The 19,442-nt window shown below is 38.9% G+C and overlaps 1 protein-coding gene across 1 annotated transcript; it reads right to left on the bottom strand.

Annotated features, from left to right (window-relative positions):
• Positions 1–7,855: 7,855 nt before the first annotated feature.
• Positions 7,856–13,436, bottom strand: ggctb (gamma-glutamylcyclotransferase b). The gene is made up of 4 exons (XM_059339859.1): positions 13,326–13,436; positions 13,109–13,254; positions 12,873–13,005; positions 7,856–8,372 (listed from the first exon to the last, which is right to left on the bottom strand). The coding sequence occupies exons 1-4, from the start codon at positions 13,434–13,436 to the stop codon at positions 8,208–8,210; spliced, it is 555 nt and encodes a 184-aa protein (XP_059195842.1). The 3' UTR covers positions 7,856–8,207.
• Between the last annotated feature and the right edge of the window lie 6,006 nt (positions 13,437–19,442).

Here is a 19,442-nt window from a genome sequence, read left to right as displayed (position 1 = left end):
TCTTGTTTCATGAAGTGACAGAGCTAACTGAACCAACAATTACCATTGTGTTGCTTTCGTATGGTGTGGAAAACACAGTTCTTACTTCAACACAACGTTGAATATGAGAAGGAAATCAAGGTTCAAGCGTTTAAATACTGCACTGTAGCCTGACTCTCCTCCATTGAATAGGCACATAAGAAGCAGGCTCCAAAAGAATTCAATTAGTCTGGGTTTTAGAAATCTTTCTTGACAGACCCTTCATGCAGAATGAAGACTCTGCTCCCGCTGTTTGATTCCAGTTGGAACAAACATATCTTGACAGTCAGACAATGTCACATTATTACTGGGGAGTTGCTCAGAACCTGGGGATTTAACAGGGACACCCTAACAGGGCTGTATACAGTAAATAGGGGTTTGGGGCCCATCTGCATTGCATTGCATTACACATTAAGTTGCTTCTATTCGCTAATGTTTAAGCGACTCTGAGTACCTTTTAAAATCGCTATAAAAATCAAATGTATTATTATTATTATTACTATTATGTGTCTGTTTTAACTCAAGTTATCAGTTATCAGGAAGATGTTTTCTGGATTTCATTTATTCATATTTATTCTTGTCAGCCAATGTCTGTTGATTTATAAGGAAATAGTTTTTTTTGGTTTTCAGTTTGTTGTGTTTTTTTCTCCTGTTTCTGTGCTAGATGGGCTGTAGATGGGCAAAAAAGGGAAAGCCCTTTTTTGCCCATCTACAGTCCTGATCTGTATCATCCTCATTTGTCCTCTCTTACTCCCTAAGTTTTTTTCTGATCAAACTGCAGACCTTCTGATCGCTTGGTGATCGATCTATCATCTGAGCCACAGTTAAGTGTAGTTTAGTTTTTATTTAAATTTCAGTTTAGGGTGTCTTCAGGGTCTGATTTTCCTGATGTTGTACAGGGTGAATCGACAAGATCGGGTAATTGAGGACACATGAGCCTTAAAGGTCAGTTGGTCATCAATCATGACACCCAAGTTTCGTGCGAAAAGCTTGTGGACACAGGTTGCATGGATCCAAGCTGAAGATTGCCTACAGTCACTTGCATTAACAGTACAGGCTATCTTCCCAAGAAGACAGACAGTCTCAGTTGTTTCAGGAAGTGCCCCAAAATGATACACAGACTGTATAAAGTATGCATGTAGTCCATGTGACATCACCTGAACGTTTTTAAAGATCTGAAATGAAGCTCAAAGTGAGTGGCTCCTGTGGCTCCCAGTCCCTCTGAACACCAGTGGCCCGGAGCTCCTCATGCATCCTCCAGCAATAGTCTGAGTATGCTGCCTGCGCTGTAGTTACACAGAGTCGGATGAAAGCTTCCCTGAAATAGACCTCAGCCACATAGTTTTGGAAGTTAAAACAATGGTTACTTACTGTAACCCCAGATTTTAATGCATGAAGGTATTTTTTAGCCACTGATGTATGCATCCTAATCACTCTTCATTTTGCTTTGCTAGCTGATACTATCATAACTACAAACCCCAACTGGTGAAGTGTGCCTTTTTTTTTGACTGCTGTATAGCTAGCCACCCAAAGTATCATTTGATTGGATTCATTTTTGTAAAGGCGAGTGCAGGATGAGTCATCAAACATTTGAAACTGTTTTACAGGAAGAGAAAAGTACTAGTAATTACTCTAATACTGATTCTTTTGACACATATTTAGTATATATACTATATATAGAATGTAGAAATATATAGAAATAAACAAACAATTAACACAGAAACAAAAAATGTATTTTTAATTTAATGGAGACTTATAAATTAAATGGGTGAGTCATATAAGAAAATATTCTCCCTCACAGCTGTCATGAACAAGAAATGAGTTATAGATCCATTTCTGCAGTAGAGTTGAACATTCTAACATGGTTGTCAACAAAGATTGATTCCCTTTTGGAGCCAGCCTCAAGTGGCCAGTCGAAGTTTTTGAGACTTTTCTACATTGGCCTGACTGTTAGCCACGGGGGTTGCCACTTGCTGTTTTCAAGTGACAGAGACCCCAAGTGCTGTGGGATGGACGGCTGGACCAAACAATGACTGTAGCATGGGAGGTTGCTGTTTGTTTCCCATTTCCAAACATTTCCATTTTTGGACCATGACCACGATTATGTCTAAATCATAACTGAATATTACTTTGACCTCAACGATGAAGGCCCGGTCCCTTGGCAAAGTAAACATTTTAATGCAAACCTTCACATAGTACTTATTTAACCTACTGAGTAGGATATAAGGTAATTTTCAATAGCATTGAATATATTGGGTTGTCCCAGCAGAGATCTTTATGTGTTGAATGGTTTGTGACCCTTGTAACTTCTCAATCTTCCAACAGCCAGCCGTCACTGAGTTACACTTTGGTCACCTAAACCCAGTGGTGGAAAAAAGTATTCAGCTCCCTTACTTAAGTAAAAGTACTAATACCACACTGCAAGTCTCAGCATCAAAATGTACTTAAAGTATCAAAAGTAAAAGTACTTCTTATGCAGAATGGACCTACTCACATTGTTAGAAATATTCTAAAAATATTATTAGTTTATTTGTATTGATGCTTTTATGTAAGCAGTGTTTAAATTTTGAAAAGACAGGGCTCATTTAACTACTTAATATACTGTTATAAGATGTCATATTACTTTAAATTCATGATGTTTTTTATGTTAAATCTCGACCTGTAAACTAACTAAAGCTGTCAGCTAAATGTAGTGGAGTAAAAAGTACAATATTTGCCTTAAAATGTAGTGGAGTAGAAGTATAAAGTTACATAAAATGGAAATGCTCAAGTAAAGTATAAATACCTCAAAATTGTACTTAAGTACAGTACTTGAGTAAATGTACTTAGTTACATTCCAACACTGCCTAAACCAGTTGTCTACACAACATTGAACAAATACAAAAAGTTAGTATATGTTTGTCAGTCATCTACTGCTGGATTTTGCAACACATTAGATCCATTTTTCCACATTGTGTCATAAACTAGCGTTGAAAAAAACATGTGGCTTCCTGTGTATTTTGTGTGTACCTTGAGAATATTTAAGTATATTTACTTGTAGGCAGATCAGGACGAACGGCATAAACATGACATAGTCATGGCGACCTTCAAGGGTCTTACTATATTTGTGATAAAAGATAACATCAGAAATAGCAGCAGTGGTGGCAGTTTCTCTTCTTAACATTCTAACATCTGTTGCTGACCTTATTTCTTGCATGGACAAGTTCCTCACTGTTATGTGCTAAATTGTAGATTTCAATTTCTTAGAGTACACACAACTCACTCCACAAAAGAAATCCAGGGTACTTGGAGGAGCTGAGATGGCCACATGAATGAGCATGAATAGTTAAAGTTTCTCCAACTGCTTATGAAATAATTAGAATCAAATGGCTAGTGGGGCACTTCAAGCCTTAACCCTTTATTTTTCATTTAATTTTATTTAATTTTATTAATTCTTCTTTTCGAACCGAAAAAAAATCAGGCAAAGAATCATATTTGGTAACTTCAGCAGACATCCAAAATGAGGTCCCCATGTCTTTCTGTTTGGTCGTAGAACCACATGGATTTCTTCCAGCTAATCAGCGAATATCAGGCTACGTCACAGATAGTGACACCATGACATCTGACCAATCAGTAGGACAATAATTAACTCATCATTATTAACTCAATTTACCTTGATTTGCAACATAAAAATTAAACATTTTGAAAAAAGTCACAAAAGTAAGTCTTGTAATATCCTCCAATAACACGTGGTTGGGTTGAAATTTTCAATGTCCAGGTATTTCAATGAGTGCCCCATAAAGGGTTAAATAAGCAGCTGACTACAGTGTAGGTGCTGCTCTGTGTGGCAGGGACCTGATTGCAGGATCTGGCGTTTGACCTTCTGCTCTGCGCTGCTGGAGGCCATGTGATGCGATGACTGCGAGATGCAGCTGCACAGCAGAGAAGACTCTGTTTTGCCTTGTTCCCCACAGACAAGACAACTTTCTGTCCCAGATACATCCCTCTGTCTCAGATGGTATGTTTATTTGGGATTTCGTCACAGCTCTGCTTGGGTGGTGAAGAGGCCTGAAAAACAAAATATGTGAAGCGAAGAGAGCGTTTCTGGAGGTGGATGCTGGAGAGCAGCCTGGCTGGTAGAGGGGGGCTGTGGGGGACATGTTTTGTCAACAGACATGGAATTTTACAAGGCCCAACTCAAAAGGACCCCAATTTTGTGTCCTATTTCTATAAACCAGGGGTCAGATTCACAAAAGTGTTCTTTAGATAAAACAAAAAAATAAGATGTTCCTAAGAATGTTCTTAAATGCTATTCACCATTTTTTTCTTAAGAATTATCGTATGTCAGAGGAACTTCTTAGTTTTCTCACTTAGGACGCTCTTAGATTTTAAACTTAAGATCACTTGCGTGATTCCTAGTGATAAATGAAGTAGTATCAAATACAAACAGCTGCCTCAGTGATTTACTAAGAGTACACTGTAGTGTAATCTAGGAATAGTCACATGTCACACAGACTGAAAGGACATTTCAATGATATGTATAACTTAACTGAACAAAATTTGTTACCACTTTGTCTAGGGCTAAACTAAATATTAAAGACATCACATGAATGTCATACAAAGTTGTTCAAGTACATACAAATCAAGACTTTCCTTTTCACTGTAGCTGTTTTAAGACTGGTGAGGGCTTCTCTTAAAGTCGTGAAGAAATATGAGAAGAAATCTAAGAACTTTGTTTTCAAGAATCTCATTTGTTCTCAAGTTCTATCTTAGGAAAAATAATATTATAAAGTTAAGAAAAAAAATAAGAAAAGATAAGAATTTATTCATGAATACCAAATCTTCTTAAAAATTTGTCTTAAGAGCAAAGTTAAGAAAAAGGTGGCACTTAAGAAGCATTTTTTTCTTAAGAATGCTTTGTGAACCCGGCCCCAGAACAGCTTCTCTGCTGTATTATCAACCCTGCAGAGAGGGACAGTCCAGGCCGGTCAATCACCAGAATCATCCTCTTTTTTTCAGTTTATCAGCACCACATAGCAACCGGCTCTGTCATCCACCTGCTTTGCCATCCTGTCATCTTCTTCACTGTCCGCAATGTTGCAGCAAACAGTGTGAAAAAACACAATCACAGGTTCAGATCAGATATCTTCTCATTGTGATTCCCTGATCTATCCTAAACAAGAGGCTGTAGCCTGTTGTCAAGTCTCTCTGGGTTCCTCACGATATCACAGACAATACAAGAGGCACAGAGGCCTTTCAATCCATGAAAACGAAAACTAATTTTGTCATATTTATAAACATGTGCATTTGCATGGCTCTCTTTTTTGAGATTGCATCAATCATCAATTTACCAGATGTGAAACTTTTATTATCATCTTTTATTTGGATTTATTTTGGAGCTCTTTCTGCACTTCTGTGTGTGTGTGTGTGTGTGTGTGTGTGTGTGTGTGTGTGTGTGTGTGTGTGTTCTTGTACTTCCTACATAGTGAGGACCGGAACACGTTTTTAACCAACAGAGTGAGGACATTTTTGCAAAGTGAGGACATTTCGGCCGGTCCTCACTTCTTTAAAAGCTTTTTTGAGATTTCAGACTTTGTTTTAAGGGTTAAAGGTTACATGATAATGATAACTAACTGAAACTGTATTGTGTGTTTAACTACACAACTAACTAACTAAAATTATAGTGATAATGTCCTTCATTTTCGTCTATGTCAACTTTTTTCATATATAATGAAGATGGATCAGACAAAGGAAATAAAGGCAAAATTTACTGTGACCTCTTTTAATCTCCCGCCCAACAAATACCACATTACAAAAAACAACAACTAATAAAAACTAAACTAAAACTAAAGCATTTGAAAAAAATAAATACTAAACTAAAACTCACTCTAAAAACTCATTAAAACTAACTGAATTTGAAAACAAAAATTCACAATAAAATTAAAACTAAAACTAATGAAAAATCCCAAACTATTATAACCTTGCAAGGGAATCCACTATTACAATCAGGGTCCTCACAAAGATAGAAGTGTGTGTGTGTGTGTGTGTGTGTAATAGTGTTTGTTCTTTTCTCCGTCATTGTAAGTAGAGAACTGATTTGTTTGTTTGTTTGTTTTTTACGGTTATATCTTTAAGGTTAGGGTAAAGATTATGGTGACCTTGGTGACCAAGATTCCTCCACAGTTTCCTGCTAAGATAACAAAGCCCTGCCTCACTTTCTTAGGTTATCTGATGGCTTTTTGACCTGACAAAGTAAGTTAATGTGTTACGAGTTGTTCTTTCATCCATAGCCTTCCCTAACTCCACAACCAGAGAAGTTCCTCTGTCCATCCCATAACTGATTGCTGCTTCAGGAGAATGTAGTGATATAACTAACCAAAATCAAATATGAATACGTTAATTAAACTATGGAATCAGGCATCTAGTAAAATGGCATTGTTCATCTTTAAAGGTCAAAGGTGAATAGGGTTGACCAGCATAATGTTTTCCTTTCATTTTTTTCACACTTAAAACTGTAACTTGAGTGGCACATGATGAGGCTATTTAATGTATCACCTCCCATTAACTGTAAGTAGACATAAATAAAAAGGCTGGTTGATGATCTTGCATTTTTACTTCTAAATTCCGTGAACCATTTTCTGTCTGCATGCACATTAGAGCTGATCACCTGAAAAAGAATTCTCTGAATAACGAAAATAATAATAATAATAATAATAATAATAATAATAATAATAATAATAATAATAATAAACAACATTTTTGTTTAGTTTATAAGTGAAATGACAAAGAAGAAGCTGTGTCTGTGTTGACATAAACCACTTTAATGTGTATTTTAAATTGTGTTACAGTTGGCTATGTGCAAAATGACAAGTAGCATCAAAAATATTACATTTCATAGAGCATTAAGGGAACATTTGTGTCTAGCAAGACAAATTGTAGCCACTGATTTTGAATGTAACTTTTTAAAAGTATGAAAATACATAATTCTATATGCCATAGTCCATATTGTAACACACCAACCACATATCAATTACATAAATGTCCCAAATGCATTACTATTCTGCACTTCCTATAAGTAGGAACCTTTAGCTAAACTATTATTATTATTGTTGTTGTTGTTGTTGTCATCATCATCATCATTATTATTATTATTATTATTATTATTATTATCCGTTACTTGCTATTACTTATTACGATATGACCATCATTAGTTTTCTTGTTATTTTCTTTATCACATAATTACTGTTGCAATTATCATTATTATTATGGTTATTGTCTTTATTTATATTATTTTTCTACAACATTTTTCTTGGTTTTAATTGTTTTCCACATCTCTTCCATTTTTTTTTCTCCCCCTAAATGCATTTCCTCTCCATCTGACTCTGTCCATCTTTTGCTCCATCTGCCTGACTGTTCACCTGTCTATCTGCGTCTAATTGTTTGCCCTTCCATTGGCCTGTCTGTCTCTATGACCATTCTTGTCTGTCAACTAGCATGCCCGTCTGTCTAAACATGTGTATGAGTCACTAATGGTTTAGAGGATGGGACGGTAGGAGTGAGAGGTTGGTCAGGGAACAAGGGAGGGAGAGGTAGGAGCAACTTCACCTGTGTCTGTAATATGTGCAAAAGAAAAAAAGAAAAAAAAGGCTTCGAAATCCTGCATGGACTAACCTGTATTTTTAGTGATTAAAATGATACTTTTAGAAACCATTTTAGACAGATGTTTTTGCAGATTGGTACTGTGGAGAAGAGGTGACACATCATACTGCATTTATACTGTTAAGGCAGTATGTCACAATGGTACAAAAACACTGGTATAACCCCTAAGGGAATATTTTATCTGTTTTGACAAGAAATACTCATTGAAATATATTTAATAAAAACATAAAAGCACAATTGTGGAGCCAAAAAGAAAATAAACTTATGGGGATTTGTATCCACTCAACAGTCCTGGTGGATCTCACAACTCTATACTGTCAAAATTTGACTATTTTCGTTATCTGTACAGGCAACTCAAGTTAGACCACAGAAACATCAGTGCTGTATTTAGTGGTTGACAGTGGCCCCACAGACTCACAGATCAGGCTTCTGGAGTTAAAGGTAGCCTAGTTAGGCACTCAACAGTTAGCTTAGGTGAACTTCTTAAGCTACAGTTTCATGTAATTACAGTTTTACCAGGACTTTCCTTGGAACTGGATTCTACTAGACTATCATGCATCAGAACAGTGTTTGGCCCTTTCTTTGGCTCTCCTTCTGGCTCGCTCAAGTTCAGCCATCATGGGTAGAGGACCTTCATACATGTTGGTCTTGATTGCTTTCAGTTTCTCCTGATAGTCCTTGGGTAGGCCGTTCTGCTCTGCTCCCATCACAATCACCTGCAGGGGTTGATAAAGCTGAATATAGTGACTGGCTTTAACTAAAGTCATAATAGCCACAAATCACCACGTTTTTTCTGAGCTCTAAAACCAACCTTTTTTGGTTTAGGAGTAACAAATTTGATTTAACAAAGCCTCTGCTGAAAGTAGCTACTCTCAGTTTGGTTAAAAATACAATTATATTTTTAATATACATTTTGATGGTAGCCATTTATTAAAGATTCAATCGTTGCACTACCTAATCAACCCAATCTGATAACCTATCTGATATATATATTTATATATATTTATATGTATTATATTTTATTGGTTAGTCACAATATCACTTCTTTCCCTAAACCAAACCATCCATCCATCCATCCATCCATTTTCATCCACTTGAAAGGGCCAGGTCATGGGGGGCAGCAGGTTAAGCAAAGTTTGCCAGACGTCCCTCTCCCCAGCCACAGTATCCAGCTCCTCCACATTACCCCTCCAACTTGTTCTGGGTTTTCACTGGTGCCAATTACCAGTTGGACATGCCCAGAACACCTCTAACTGGAGGTGTCCAGGAGGCATCCTTACTAGAGCGTGTGGCTCAGTTGATAGAGCGGTCACACACTGACAGGAAGGTTGGTGGTTCGATCCCTGACCATGGCAGCCTATATGTCGAAGTATCCTTGGGCAAGATACTTAAATCCAAGTGGCTCCTGATGCTGTGTTCATCCATGTGTGAATGAATTCCCAATGGTGGCAGGTGGCACCAGTTTGCCCTGGTAGCCTCGGCCACCAGTATGAATGTGTATGTGAATGAGCACAGTCTGTAGTGTAAAGCGCTTTGGATAAAAACGCTATATAAGTGCACTCCATTTACCATTTAGATGCCTGACCCACCTCAGCTGGAGAAGCTGCTTCACTGTGAGCTCTATCCGGATGTCTGAGCTCCTCACCCTATTTCTAAGGCTGAGCCCAACCCCCCTACAAAAGAAGTTAATTTTGGTATCTTTTATCTGCGATCTCACTCTTTTGGTTACTACCCAAAGCTCATGACCATCAATGAGGGTTGGAACTTAAATGGGCTGGTAAATTAAGAGCTCAGCTCCTTCTTCACCGCGACTGTCCGGTAACATTGCATCAAACTGCGTGTCCATTCTTATCCTTACTCATGAACAAGACCCTGAGATACTTGCTTATGGCAGCAACTCACTTCCAACAACCCCTGACAAAGGCAAACACCACGAACAACATGCTGTTCTCGAGTATACACTCTCCCTTTGGTTATATAAGGACCGGATAGCATACCCTGCAGTAGCCCCCCAAGGACTTCCTGAGGGAAATGGTCCCCTTCTCCAAGTCCACAAAACTCATGTAGACTGGATGAGCAAAGTCCCATGACACCTCCAAAAGCCATGCAAGGATAAAAATCTCGTCCACTGTTTCACTTCCAGAAAAGAATCTGCATTGTTCCTCCTGAATCTGAGCTTCAACAACCGGTCAGAGACTCCTTTCCAACACCATGGAGTAAACTTTCTCTGGGAGGCTGAGTAATGTGGACCACACCCTCCTGTCCCCTCATCTGAAAATGGTAACCCCCACCCAGGGCTGCCACTCCACTAGCTCTGTCCTAGACCTCCACACAACATTGTAGAGGCGTTAGGCAGCCCAACAGAGTCCAAAACCTTCAACATGTCAGAACAAATCTCATCCACCCCTGCCTCCTTGCCGTCACAAAGCTTTTTGACTGGAAGAATGCAGCTTCTACCAGCTGCATCCACAATGGAGGCTTTGAACATGGCCCACTTAGACTCCATGTCTCTTGCCCTGTGATGAAGGAACATTTCTTTTGTAGGTGGTAGTTAAAGACCTTGCAGGCAGGGGCCTCCGCCAGATGTTCCCAATCTACCCTCACTACACATTTGGGTTTGCCAGGTCTATCGGGCAGTCTCCCCCGCTATCTGCTCCAACTGACCATTAGAAGGTGATTAGTTGGCGGCTCGGCTCCTCTTTTATGTGTCCAAGACATATGACCATAGATCTGATGATACAACCCCAAAATTGATCATTCACCTTTGGCCTAGATTGCTCTGGTACCAGGTACACTGATGTACAACTCATGCTTGAATATGGTGTTAGAGATGGCCCGTCCACAGCACAAAAGTCCAATAACAAAACACCAGTTGGATTCAGATCAGGCAGGCAGTTACTCCTAATCACCCCCCTCCAAAACTTCCAGTTGTATGTTTCAGGACACTACTCAGAGACTCCAAGAAGGGCGGGTACTCCAAACTGCTTTTAGGCATATAGGCACAAACAACAGTCAGAGACCTCCTCTTAGGGACTTGCAGTCACATAGAGGCAATGCTCTCGCCCCCCTGGGAGAAGTCCATTAAAGCGATCAGCTGGGGAATCGTGAGTATCCCTACACCTGCCTGGCACCTCTCTTCATAGGCAACTCCAGAAAAGGCCGTGAGTGCAGCCCCTCTACAGGAGTTTGGTTCCAGAGCCAATGCTACATGTGGAGGTGAGCCCAACTATACCTCGTGCCAGAGAGGATACGTTCTATGTCCCTACAGCTTTTTCTGCCAGGGGTCAACACAGCCTAGTTTACCTGTGTTAATCAAGGTACACAGGTTTTCATAGTTTCACTTCACAATGGGTCTTTGAATCTGTCCTAGTCTGGCCCCTCTCCTGGGACCACTATGCCTTGGGAGACCCTACCAGGAGGTATTACCCGAGTCAACACAGCTCCCAGGGTCACTGGGGCACACAAACTCCTCCATGACCTTAAGCTGTCGATTGTTTTAGGGGTCATTTAGGTAAGAGGGCTTCATCAGTTAGAAAATATCACATGTTGATTGCATCTGATGCCAAGCAAGTGCATTTTCTTTCATTTCACATTCACTGACACAGAATGGTCACTTATTAACCACTGTAGACATCCACCTACTCTGTAGAGTTCCATACTAAAAGTGTCTCTCAGCAGCTTTGTGAACAACTCTCAAAAGGAAACGCTAAGTAAGTAGTTTTTGGTGCCAATTGAAAGAAGAAGTCTTAGTGTTGAGTTATATACAGTCTGTAGTTCAAAATTGTTCCATAAGGGCTTATTATCATGCATTGATAAACAACAAGTTCTGACCAGGCAGTCTCACAAAACAATTAGAAGATGAATCGCTGTCATCAGCGATATTCTGTATTGTTTGAAGGGCACCAAAACCACTTCCTTCATTTTTTTTAGGATTAGGGTTAGATTTAAGAAACACAGCTACCTGACATACTGTAACTTCCAACAATGGGACACAAACACCAGTCTCCTGCTTGAAAGACTGGGGGTTTGACCCCACCAGACAGGTGGTAATGCAGCGTTTAACATTATGTTGCTTTATCACTGTGCATTTCTTTAAGCAGCAAATCATAGAAAAAAGTTCATAAAGGCAACCTGCTCAGTTAGATTTACTCCCTCTTACCAGTGCTTGGAGTGATTCATTGCAAACTACTTTTGGCTGGCTATATGATAATCATTTTATATATTCATAGAGAGGGCTCGGCTCTTTCACTGTGGAGAATTATGCTCGGTAGCTAGCTAGCTCAATAGGTAATTGTGACAAGTGAAAGATAAATATGGCCTTTGTTGTTGTTCTGTAGGCTATAACAGTAATCAACACTATGTCAGTATCCAAAGTTCACAGTCAATTTGAGAACACATAGCAGCTCACACAGAGATGAGGTCCAGCATAACAGAGGGAACAGTATATAGTGGACTCTTCCATACACATGATAGAAGACAAAGCTGGAACCACAAAGCCTCTCTCCCTCACTGCCTTTCTCTCAGGCATGTTTGGAGCTCTAACATGTGCAGAAGAACAGTCTGGTACTCTAGCAAGCTGTCAGTTCGGTAAAATGTGGTATGGCAGAGGGGGCGTATCCTGACTGTTTAGATCTGTTGATCACATAGTCAGGTGATGGAGCAGACTGATCCCTTTTCCAGATGCTTCACAGAAAGAAATGGCTTCAAGTGAATAGGTGATGATGCCCCTGACCTGATTCATGAATTTCCGTGTAATTATTTTAACATTGGTACTTTTAATGTTAGTACAGGATCTGCACTGAAAACATACCCCAACAAATGCCCTTCCCACTATTTTGGTAATGTGGTATAGTAATGCCAACAGCTACAGTGACCAGATGTTTAAGGAAATGGGCCCTTTAAAACATACAGCTATATATCCATGTATATTTGTACATTTGTAAGTAGGAACCAATAGGCTTGGGGCTCAGTGTTTCTGATTGGGTAGGGCAGTCAGGAAGTGCTAAGAGACGGACAAATACATAGTTGATTTGGGATTTTGGGGGATTTGTTGACAACTTAAAAATGTAGAGTAAAGCTAACCTTAGCCTTTCAAATGTTTGGGATAAGGACATCCCTATGGTTGAAGAATTTGTCTCCCTGGAAAGGATAACTCCACCAGCATGACTTGAACTTCTTTGAGGCCAGAATCCTGGCTGCAGTGAAAGAGGTCTTACCTGTAGGTACTGAGGCGATGGTGGGGCATATACACAGCTGTTCATTATGTAGGTACGACAGTTGAGCTCCTGGCCTTTTGTCTTCACTGATAACTCCACCGGACTGTATGCACCTAATGTCACATTCTCCTGACTGAGTGTTTGCACGCACATAAGGAAACACACATGGTTGATGTCAGTTTCATTCAAAGAAATTGAGGCAAGGCCACTAAAAAAAAGATGAATGAAAACTTTACCTGTCTAGAGACTCCAGATCAGTCATGCTCATTCTCCACACCACACCCCACACCTCGTCCCCTGGGCTTCGCTCTATGGTGGCCACACCTCCATGCCACCGGTCACTGGCAAGGCCTTTGTAGTTCCCAAAAACCAATTTATAGTCCTGAAAGAGAAAAAGTTGTGAGTGTGTACCACTCATATGGCAGGCATTGATGCTCCTGATACCTGCTCTACCTTGAGCCTGGCCACACAATGTACTGTTGCAGAGGGATTCTTGAGCTGGAGCCGCTCCTTCAACAGATTGCTGCCGTATGCAAAGTACAGGAAAGTGCGGTGATTCTCCATGTTGTCACCAGCTTCTGCCAGGGGGAGAACGAGAACCAGGAGGGCTGAGGTGAGGAAGATGATGGGGGTCAGACGAAGGCACAATGACGAGGCGAGCTGAGCCACAGCTGAGTGTTTGGAGAGTATGAAGTACTGACCTTCCAGAGCTCGCACACCATTCTGATGCTAATCCCCTGCACTGCCACAGAGCCCTATTCACACTCACAATGCAGAGTTTACCTCATGTGTTGAGCCAACACACACACACAAGCACGCACGCACGCAGGCACGCACCCAGGCACACACACACACACACACACACACACACAAGCACGCAGACACGCACGCAGGCACACACACACACACACACACACACACACATATAAGTAAACATAAATACATGGCGCAATTTATAACTCAAATACCATTTTATTTAATACTTTTCGAATACGAATACTTTATTTTTGGATAGTGACAGTGCACATTAATGAACATCGATAGACATCTTTGTAAATATGCCGGATTATAGCAAGGCTGCTAGTTTGCATCCGTAGTCCCTAAAAAATTAAAAATAAATACAAATATAAAAGACAGCTCAATGCTCAGTGGATGGTCTGACTCATACCATTAGCACTGAAATGTAATTTGTAATTTCCTGGTCCTTGAGTCAACACACTAAATAAAAACTACTGTATTTATTAGAAAATATCAACAAACCCCACTGCAGGCACCCAAGCCCTCTAAAAATATCATATGTACTATTGTCCTAATCAGGACAACCAGTCTCAGGACTGGTTGTCCTGATTGGATGTCACGCTCTGACACCTCAGGGGTGAGAACTTCATACTTTTCCAATCAGTGCTAATCATGGTCATTACAGAGGCAGTAACCTGGTCAATATCTTGATTACAACAATTATTATATATTCAGGTTTCATTTCTGCTCTATGGGACTAGCAGGGTGGAACATGTTAGCATTAACTGGATAACAACAGAAAACAGGATAACAGCATCATCCCATTACCGTGTATTTAGAGGATACAGACAGTTTAGCATTTTCCAGCTCTGATTAATGGTCACTATACCAGAACTAGCATCTGTGTTTTCAGGTGAGACTTTTGTATTTGAAGGAGAATTGTGAATGTTTTTCTTGTAACTGTAAAATGAGATTACGGATATTACCTGAGTAGTGTTACTGAGGAAAGTCCTAATTCCCCTTCCCCTTATGCAGCCTGATTATACTAAGCAATTTTGATTACATTTTTTACATTATTTATATATTGTATTTCATATTATTACTGATGTATCTTTAGATTAGATTAAATTAGATTGGATTCAACTTTATTGTCAACGCACATGTCAAAGGTACAAAGCAACAGAATGCAGATTGCATCTCACCAGAAGTGCTAAAGCAGTAATAAAATAACATATGATACAGAAACATACAGAGTGCAAGGTCTTATGTGTCTACATGAATGGCTACAGGTATGTACAGGCTATGAACAGGCTATGACTAAGACAACGCAGAAAAACTATGCAGTGCGTACAGTAGTGCAAAGGGAATGATTTACAGCTACAGTTACCCATTATAACCTTTCTGTTTGTGCTTCATATTTATCTGATTAAATGTCTACATTAGAACAATGCTCATTGTTATTACCAACGTATTACTAGACTATAACCTCTGTTACCGTGTAAATATATATTGATCCCTCATTAAACTGTTACTGATTTCCAAATCGCGTTGGAACTTATTAAATCCATATTACAGAGATGACTGTGACCTATGAGTCACTTATGAGGCCATATTCTGTGCTTTGTCATAATAGTATGCAGAAAAAAATAAACCTATAGCTGTGGAATGGTTATATTTTTTCCAACCAACTAGTAACACAGGATCAACAAGCATGTAGTACAACGATGGTACATTGAGGCCTTTTATAGGCAGCAGGACATTTCTTGGTGAGGACAGTCTCCAGTGATGGCTTATACTTTTTCTAACAGTGAGAGGTTTGTTTCTGCTGCTCAGTGGTCAGCTGCTATATGGGTAAAAAAAAAACCGTGCTCATTGTATTCTGTGTAAGGCAACTTTTGGGGATATCCCACTTTTTCCCTACTGCTGGTGCATGCCAACTTTTCAGAAAAGGACAGATTTCATCACATTTGCTCAGCAGATGAGTACATTTCAACTACTTCATGTGTGCATGGTGAATGCAACAGGTGAAAACAGATTAGTGACAGGTGAAACGTCTGTATATGACGCTGTCAGTGTGTCGTACTTTACACTGTATCACCTCATGCATAAAACCAAATGTGCTCTGTGTAAAACCAGGACCTTCTGGAAGCCGAGCTTATCAGGAGCTTTATCTTTTTCTGTGTGTGTGTGTGTGTGTGTGTCAGTGAGCAGAAGGCTTTAACTGCTTACAGACAAATAATGTTTTATTATTTGTCTCTGTGCTTGTTGGCTCAGCCACTCAATAATTATGGGATTAGTTGAATTTCTTGTGGCTGCTGATAAAACAAATAACCTCAAATCACTCCATAACATAACAAATTGCATTGCTCATTGTCATCTTATCTAATGTATTGATTTATCAAAAGTCTGTTGATGTTTGATTGTTATATCTGTTGTTTTCTTGTCTGGTGACAAAGTCTGCTCATATAAAAGATTAATAATAAACTGTTACCGTTGTAACATCACTGAGCCATGTCGAGACTTTGTCATTAGAAAGGAAAGACAGCTCATACCAACTACTCACATCACAATCAAACATTTCACACACAAATTCAATTTATAACACATGAATTACACAGTGACACATAGCTTCAATCCAACACAGCACTAGGGACAGTAAGGGCAGTTTTTCTCAGTGATAAATAGACACAACATACATACATACATACATACATACATACATACATACATACATACATACATACATACATACATATCTTTTGTCTTGTGTGTCATTTCTAAACTAGTTCTGCACAACACTCAAGTACTGTTCTTAAGTACACTTTTGGGGTACTTGTACTTTTCTTGAGTATTTCTAATCCACTACATTTTGAAGCAGATATTGCACTTTTTATTCCATTACATTTAGCTGCCAGCTTCAGTTTCTAGCTACTTTTTGGGTCAAGATTTAATGTGAAAAACATGATTAAGGTAAAGTGATTAGACATTTGTTTTGAAATGATACCTCATAACAGTATATTAGGTAGTTAAAATGAGACCTGTCTTTTACAAAATTGAAATGCTGATTACATAAATGCATCAATACAAATAAAGTAATACTATATTTGGAATACATAAAACAATCTGAGTGGCTCCATTCTGCATAATGAATACTTTTACTTTGATACTTTAAGTACATTTTGATGCTGATACGTTTGTGCTTTTTCTTCAGTAAGTTAAATATGCAGGACTTTTACTTGTAGTGAAGTAATTTCAAAGTGTGGTATTAGTACTTTTACTGAAGTAAGGGATCTGAATACTTCTTCCACCACTGATAGCACAATGCATCACAATTCTTGCCACCAGTTATTGATATGTTTTCTTTGGGGAAACTGAGTCCACAGTAATGCTACCATCCAGCATTCTGGATGTTAGAACCTGAATGTACCAGTGTTTAGTGAAATGTAGTTGGGTTTTCCTTTCTGTTAATTTCCTTAAATGTTTTTGGCTTTTGCACCTGGTGACCACTTTTCATCAGCACCTAAAGAGAAGGAACACTTCTTCTCCCGTGTCACTGACATTGTGGCAGCAGCATGTTACATCTGTACATACAACAGCATCAGTGTAAAGCCTTGGATCACAACTATGTTGTTTTGTCTTTATTGAGTGTGAGTGATTTGTAAATGAACTAATGAATACACATGTAGAGAAAGTTTTGATTTGTTGAATGAAAGAATCATATTTGTAGAAAAAGTTTTCTGTCTTTTGAAGTTTTTATACAAGTGATTTTGTTGTATACTTTGTCCAAAGTTCTGACATGGGGCTTTGGTGAGCTTTTGGTGCTGTTTCATTTTGTTCACCAGATGGCAGCACACACATACTAATTCACTGCAGCCAGGGCAGTTTCACACACAGGGATCACACACACTGTCAAGTAATCTGAAGGTTATTTGAGATCCCTAATAGCCATACACCAACAAAATGGTATGAGACTGTGAAACCTAGGGACTTACCAGCATAATAGCAGCTGGAGAAATCGGTACTTCCCGAGCATGATGTAATACACAAGGGCACTGTGACTCTGAGGTGATTTTTACTATAAAAAATGATGATCTGATATATGCATGACGTTGTATTGATTGCTGTTGATCTGACATAATGGATGTGGAAATGATTGCACGAAATGAAGTAAGTAATAATTTTTATGTGTAATGATATATTACCACGTTGATGTGATTAAATGATTTAACTGTTGAGTTAAAATACAATAATGATCAGTATAATAGTACGTGTGGTAACTGAAGTAATCATAAGAAATGTGATGACTGTAGCATTAATTCTGATGATTGTGTTAAACTGAAGGAACAGTTAGGGTGAAGTCAGTAGAAAAAGGGGGAATTGAAACAAGAGCAATGTTGAACTGAGGCACGTTGAGACTTGCCAAAAGGACGGAGACATGAGAGGAGGAACGAACGGAGTGAGATCTGGCCGGCAACAGAAGAATCATAGTTAGAGAAAGAATTAAACCAATAAGACAGCGGTTGAGGAATGGTAACCAGAAACCCTTAGGTTTTAAGGAGTGGCAGAGTATAAAAGTGCTACTCAAGGAAATTCAGTTGTTGCCCCTTGCTGCATCCTTCACGAGGAGCTGCAAGACTTTTCAACTCTCTGGATCTGAGGACTACTTCTGATCGACCACATCGGTGGTAGGACTTGGATTTTTATAACTAAAGAAGAAGACGGTTTTCAGGACGTTTTACATCAAGAAAGAAGATTTCCAATTTTGACGAATGAGGACGAGAGATAAGTTTTGAAGGGTAACCACCTCAAACATTTGTCAAGATGGATTAATGGATTTTTCTTTCTGTGTTCTTACTGTTTTGGATTGCGGTTTCGGACAAGGGATTTTCCTGGCTTTGGACAAAGCGGGAAGCCTCGGCTGAAGACCGAAGTTCGGACAGTGCGTTTCAAATTGCTTGGCCAGGCAACTTTTCCCATTTTCCTCTCCAAATTTGACGGATCACAATTCCCAGCTACAGCTTCAATTAACATAGGAAAGTCAGGTTAGGGTAAGACAAATCAAACAATAATCATTTTTATTATTATAAACTTTTGAATTTTATCTGTAATCAACTTTTGAAATATTATATGCTGTATGCTTGCACCTTGCTATATTATCATTATCATATTTTACTAAGTATTTTTATACATCATTAGGGATGTAAAACAAGGTTTGAAAAAAAAAAAAATTTCTATCTTTATTCTATAAAGAAATATTTATTTGTCCACTCAAGTGTACTTCATGCGTTTTGTACTGTAAAAACACAACAATGTAATAACATGATAGTTATATAGGTATAGTTGTAATCTAGTTATACAGTTGTAATATGGTATTCTGTTGGAATGGGGGGTCCTCCACTACTCTGTAAGCCTCTCTATTTGAGCTCTATTGATAAATATAAAAGTTAACATAAACATAAAACTTATTTTTTCACTAGGCATTTTTATTTATCTTTAGGGATGTCATACTGTATTCATGTTAAGTCTCTGAACTGAGCATATTCTCTCATAGTGTCTTATATCATGTATCATATTTCCTGTCAAATCATGGTTGTTGCTCATTTTTTAGGCTATTTTCTATGATAGTTGCCGAAGCATCCGGGGCACAAAGCTGCAAGACACTGCACGCAGATGTATTTGGTTCTTTGTGTGCATGCAGCATCTTGGCATCTGCTGGCATTTTTTGCTTCCTTGAGCTGGGGCCAGTGGTTTCTGGGGGCAAACCAGTTTGTTTGCCAGTCTGGCAAACAGTTTGTCTGTTTTGCCAGTGGTGGAGTGGCACTGGGTCTGCCT

This window comes from Centropristis striata, chromosome 8 (genome assembly GCF_030273125.1).
Source record: "Centropristis striata isolate RG_2023a ecotype Rhode Island chromosome 8, C.striata_1.0, whole genome shotgun sequence".
Lineage (NCBI taxonomy): Eukaryota > Metazoa > Chordata > Actinopteri > Perciformes > Serranidae > Centropristis > Centropristis striata.
Note: the sequence above shows the minus strand (reverse complement) of the source record. Positions and strands in the feature narration are given on the sequence as shown.

What these genes read in the sequence shown, in the direction of transcription:
- ggctb (XM_059339859.1), bottom strand. Translation starts at nt 13,436, where the DNA reads ATGGAGAATCACCGCACTTTCCTGTACTTTGCATACGGCAGCAATCTG. An exon ending in GATCTGGAGTCTCTAGACAG is followed by an intron (nt 13,006 to 13,108) that starts GTAAAGTTTTCA and finishes GCAAACACTCAG; the next exon opens with TCAGGAGAATGTGACATTAG. An exon ending in CATCGCCTCAGTACCTACAG is followed by an intron (nt 8,373 to 12,872) that starts GTAAGACCTCTT and finishes CAACCCCTGCAG; the next exon opens with GTGATTGTGATGGGAGCAGA.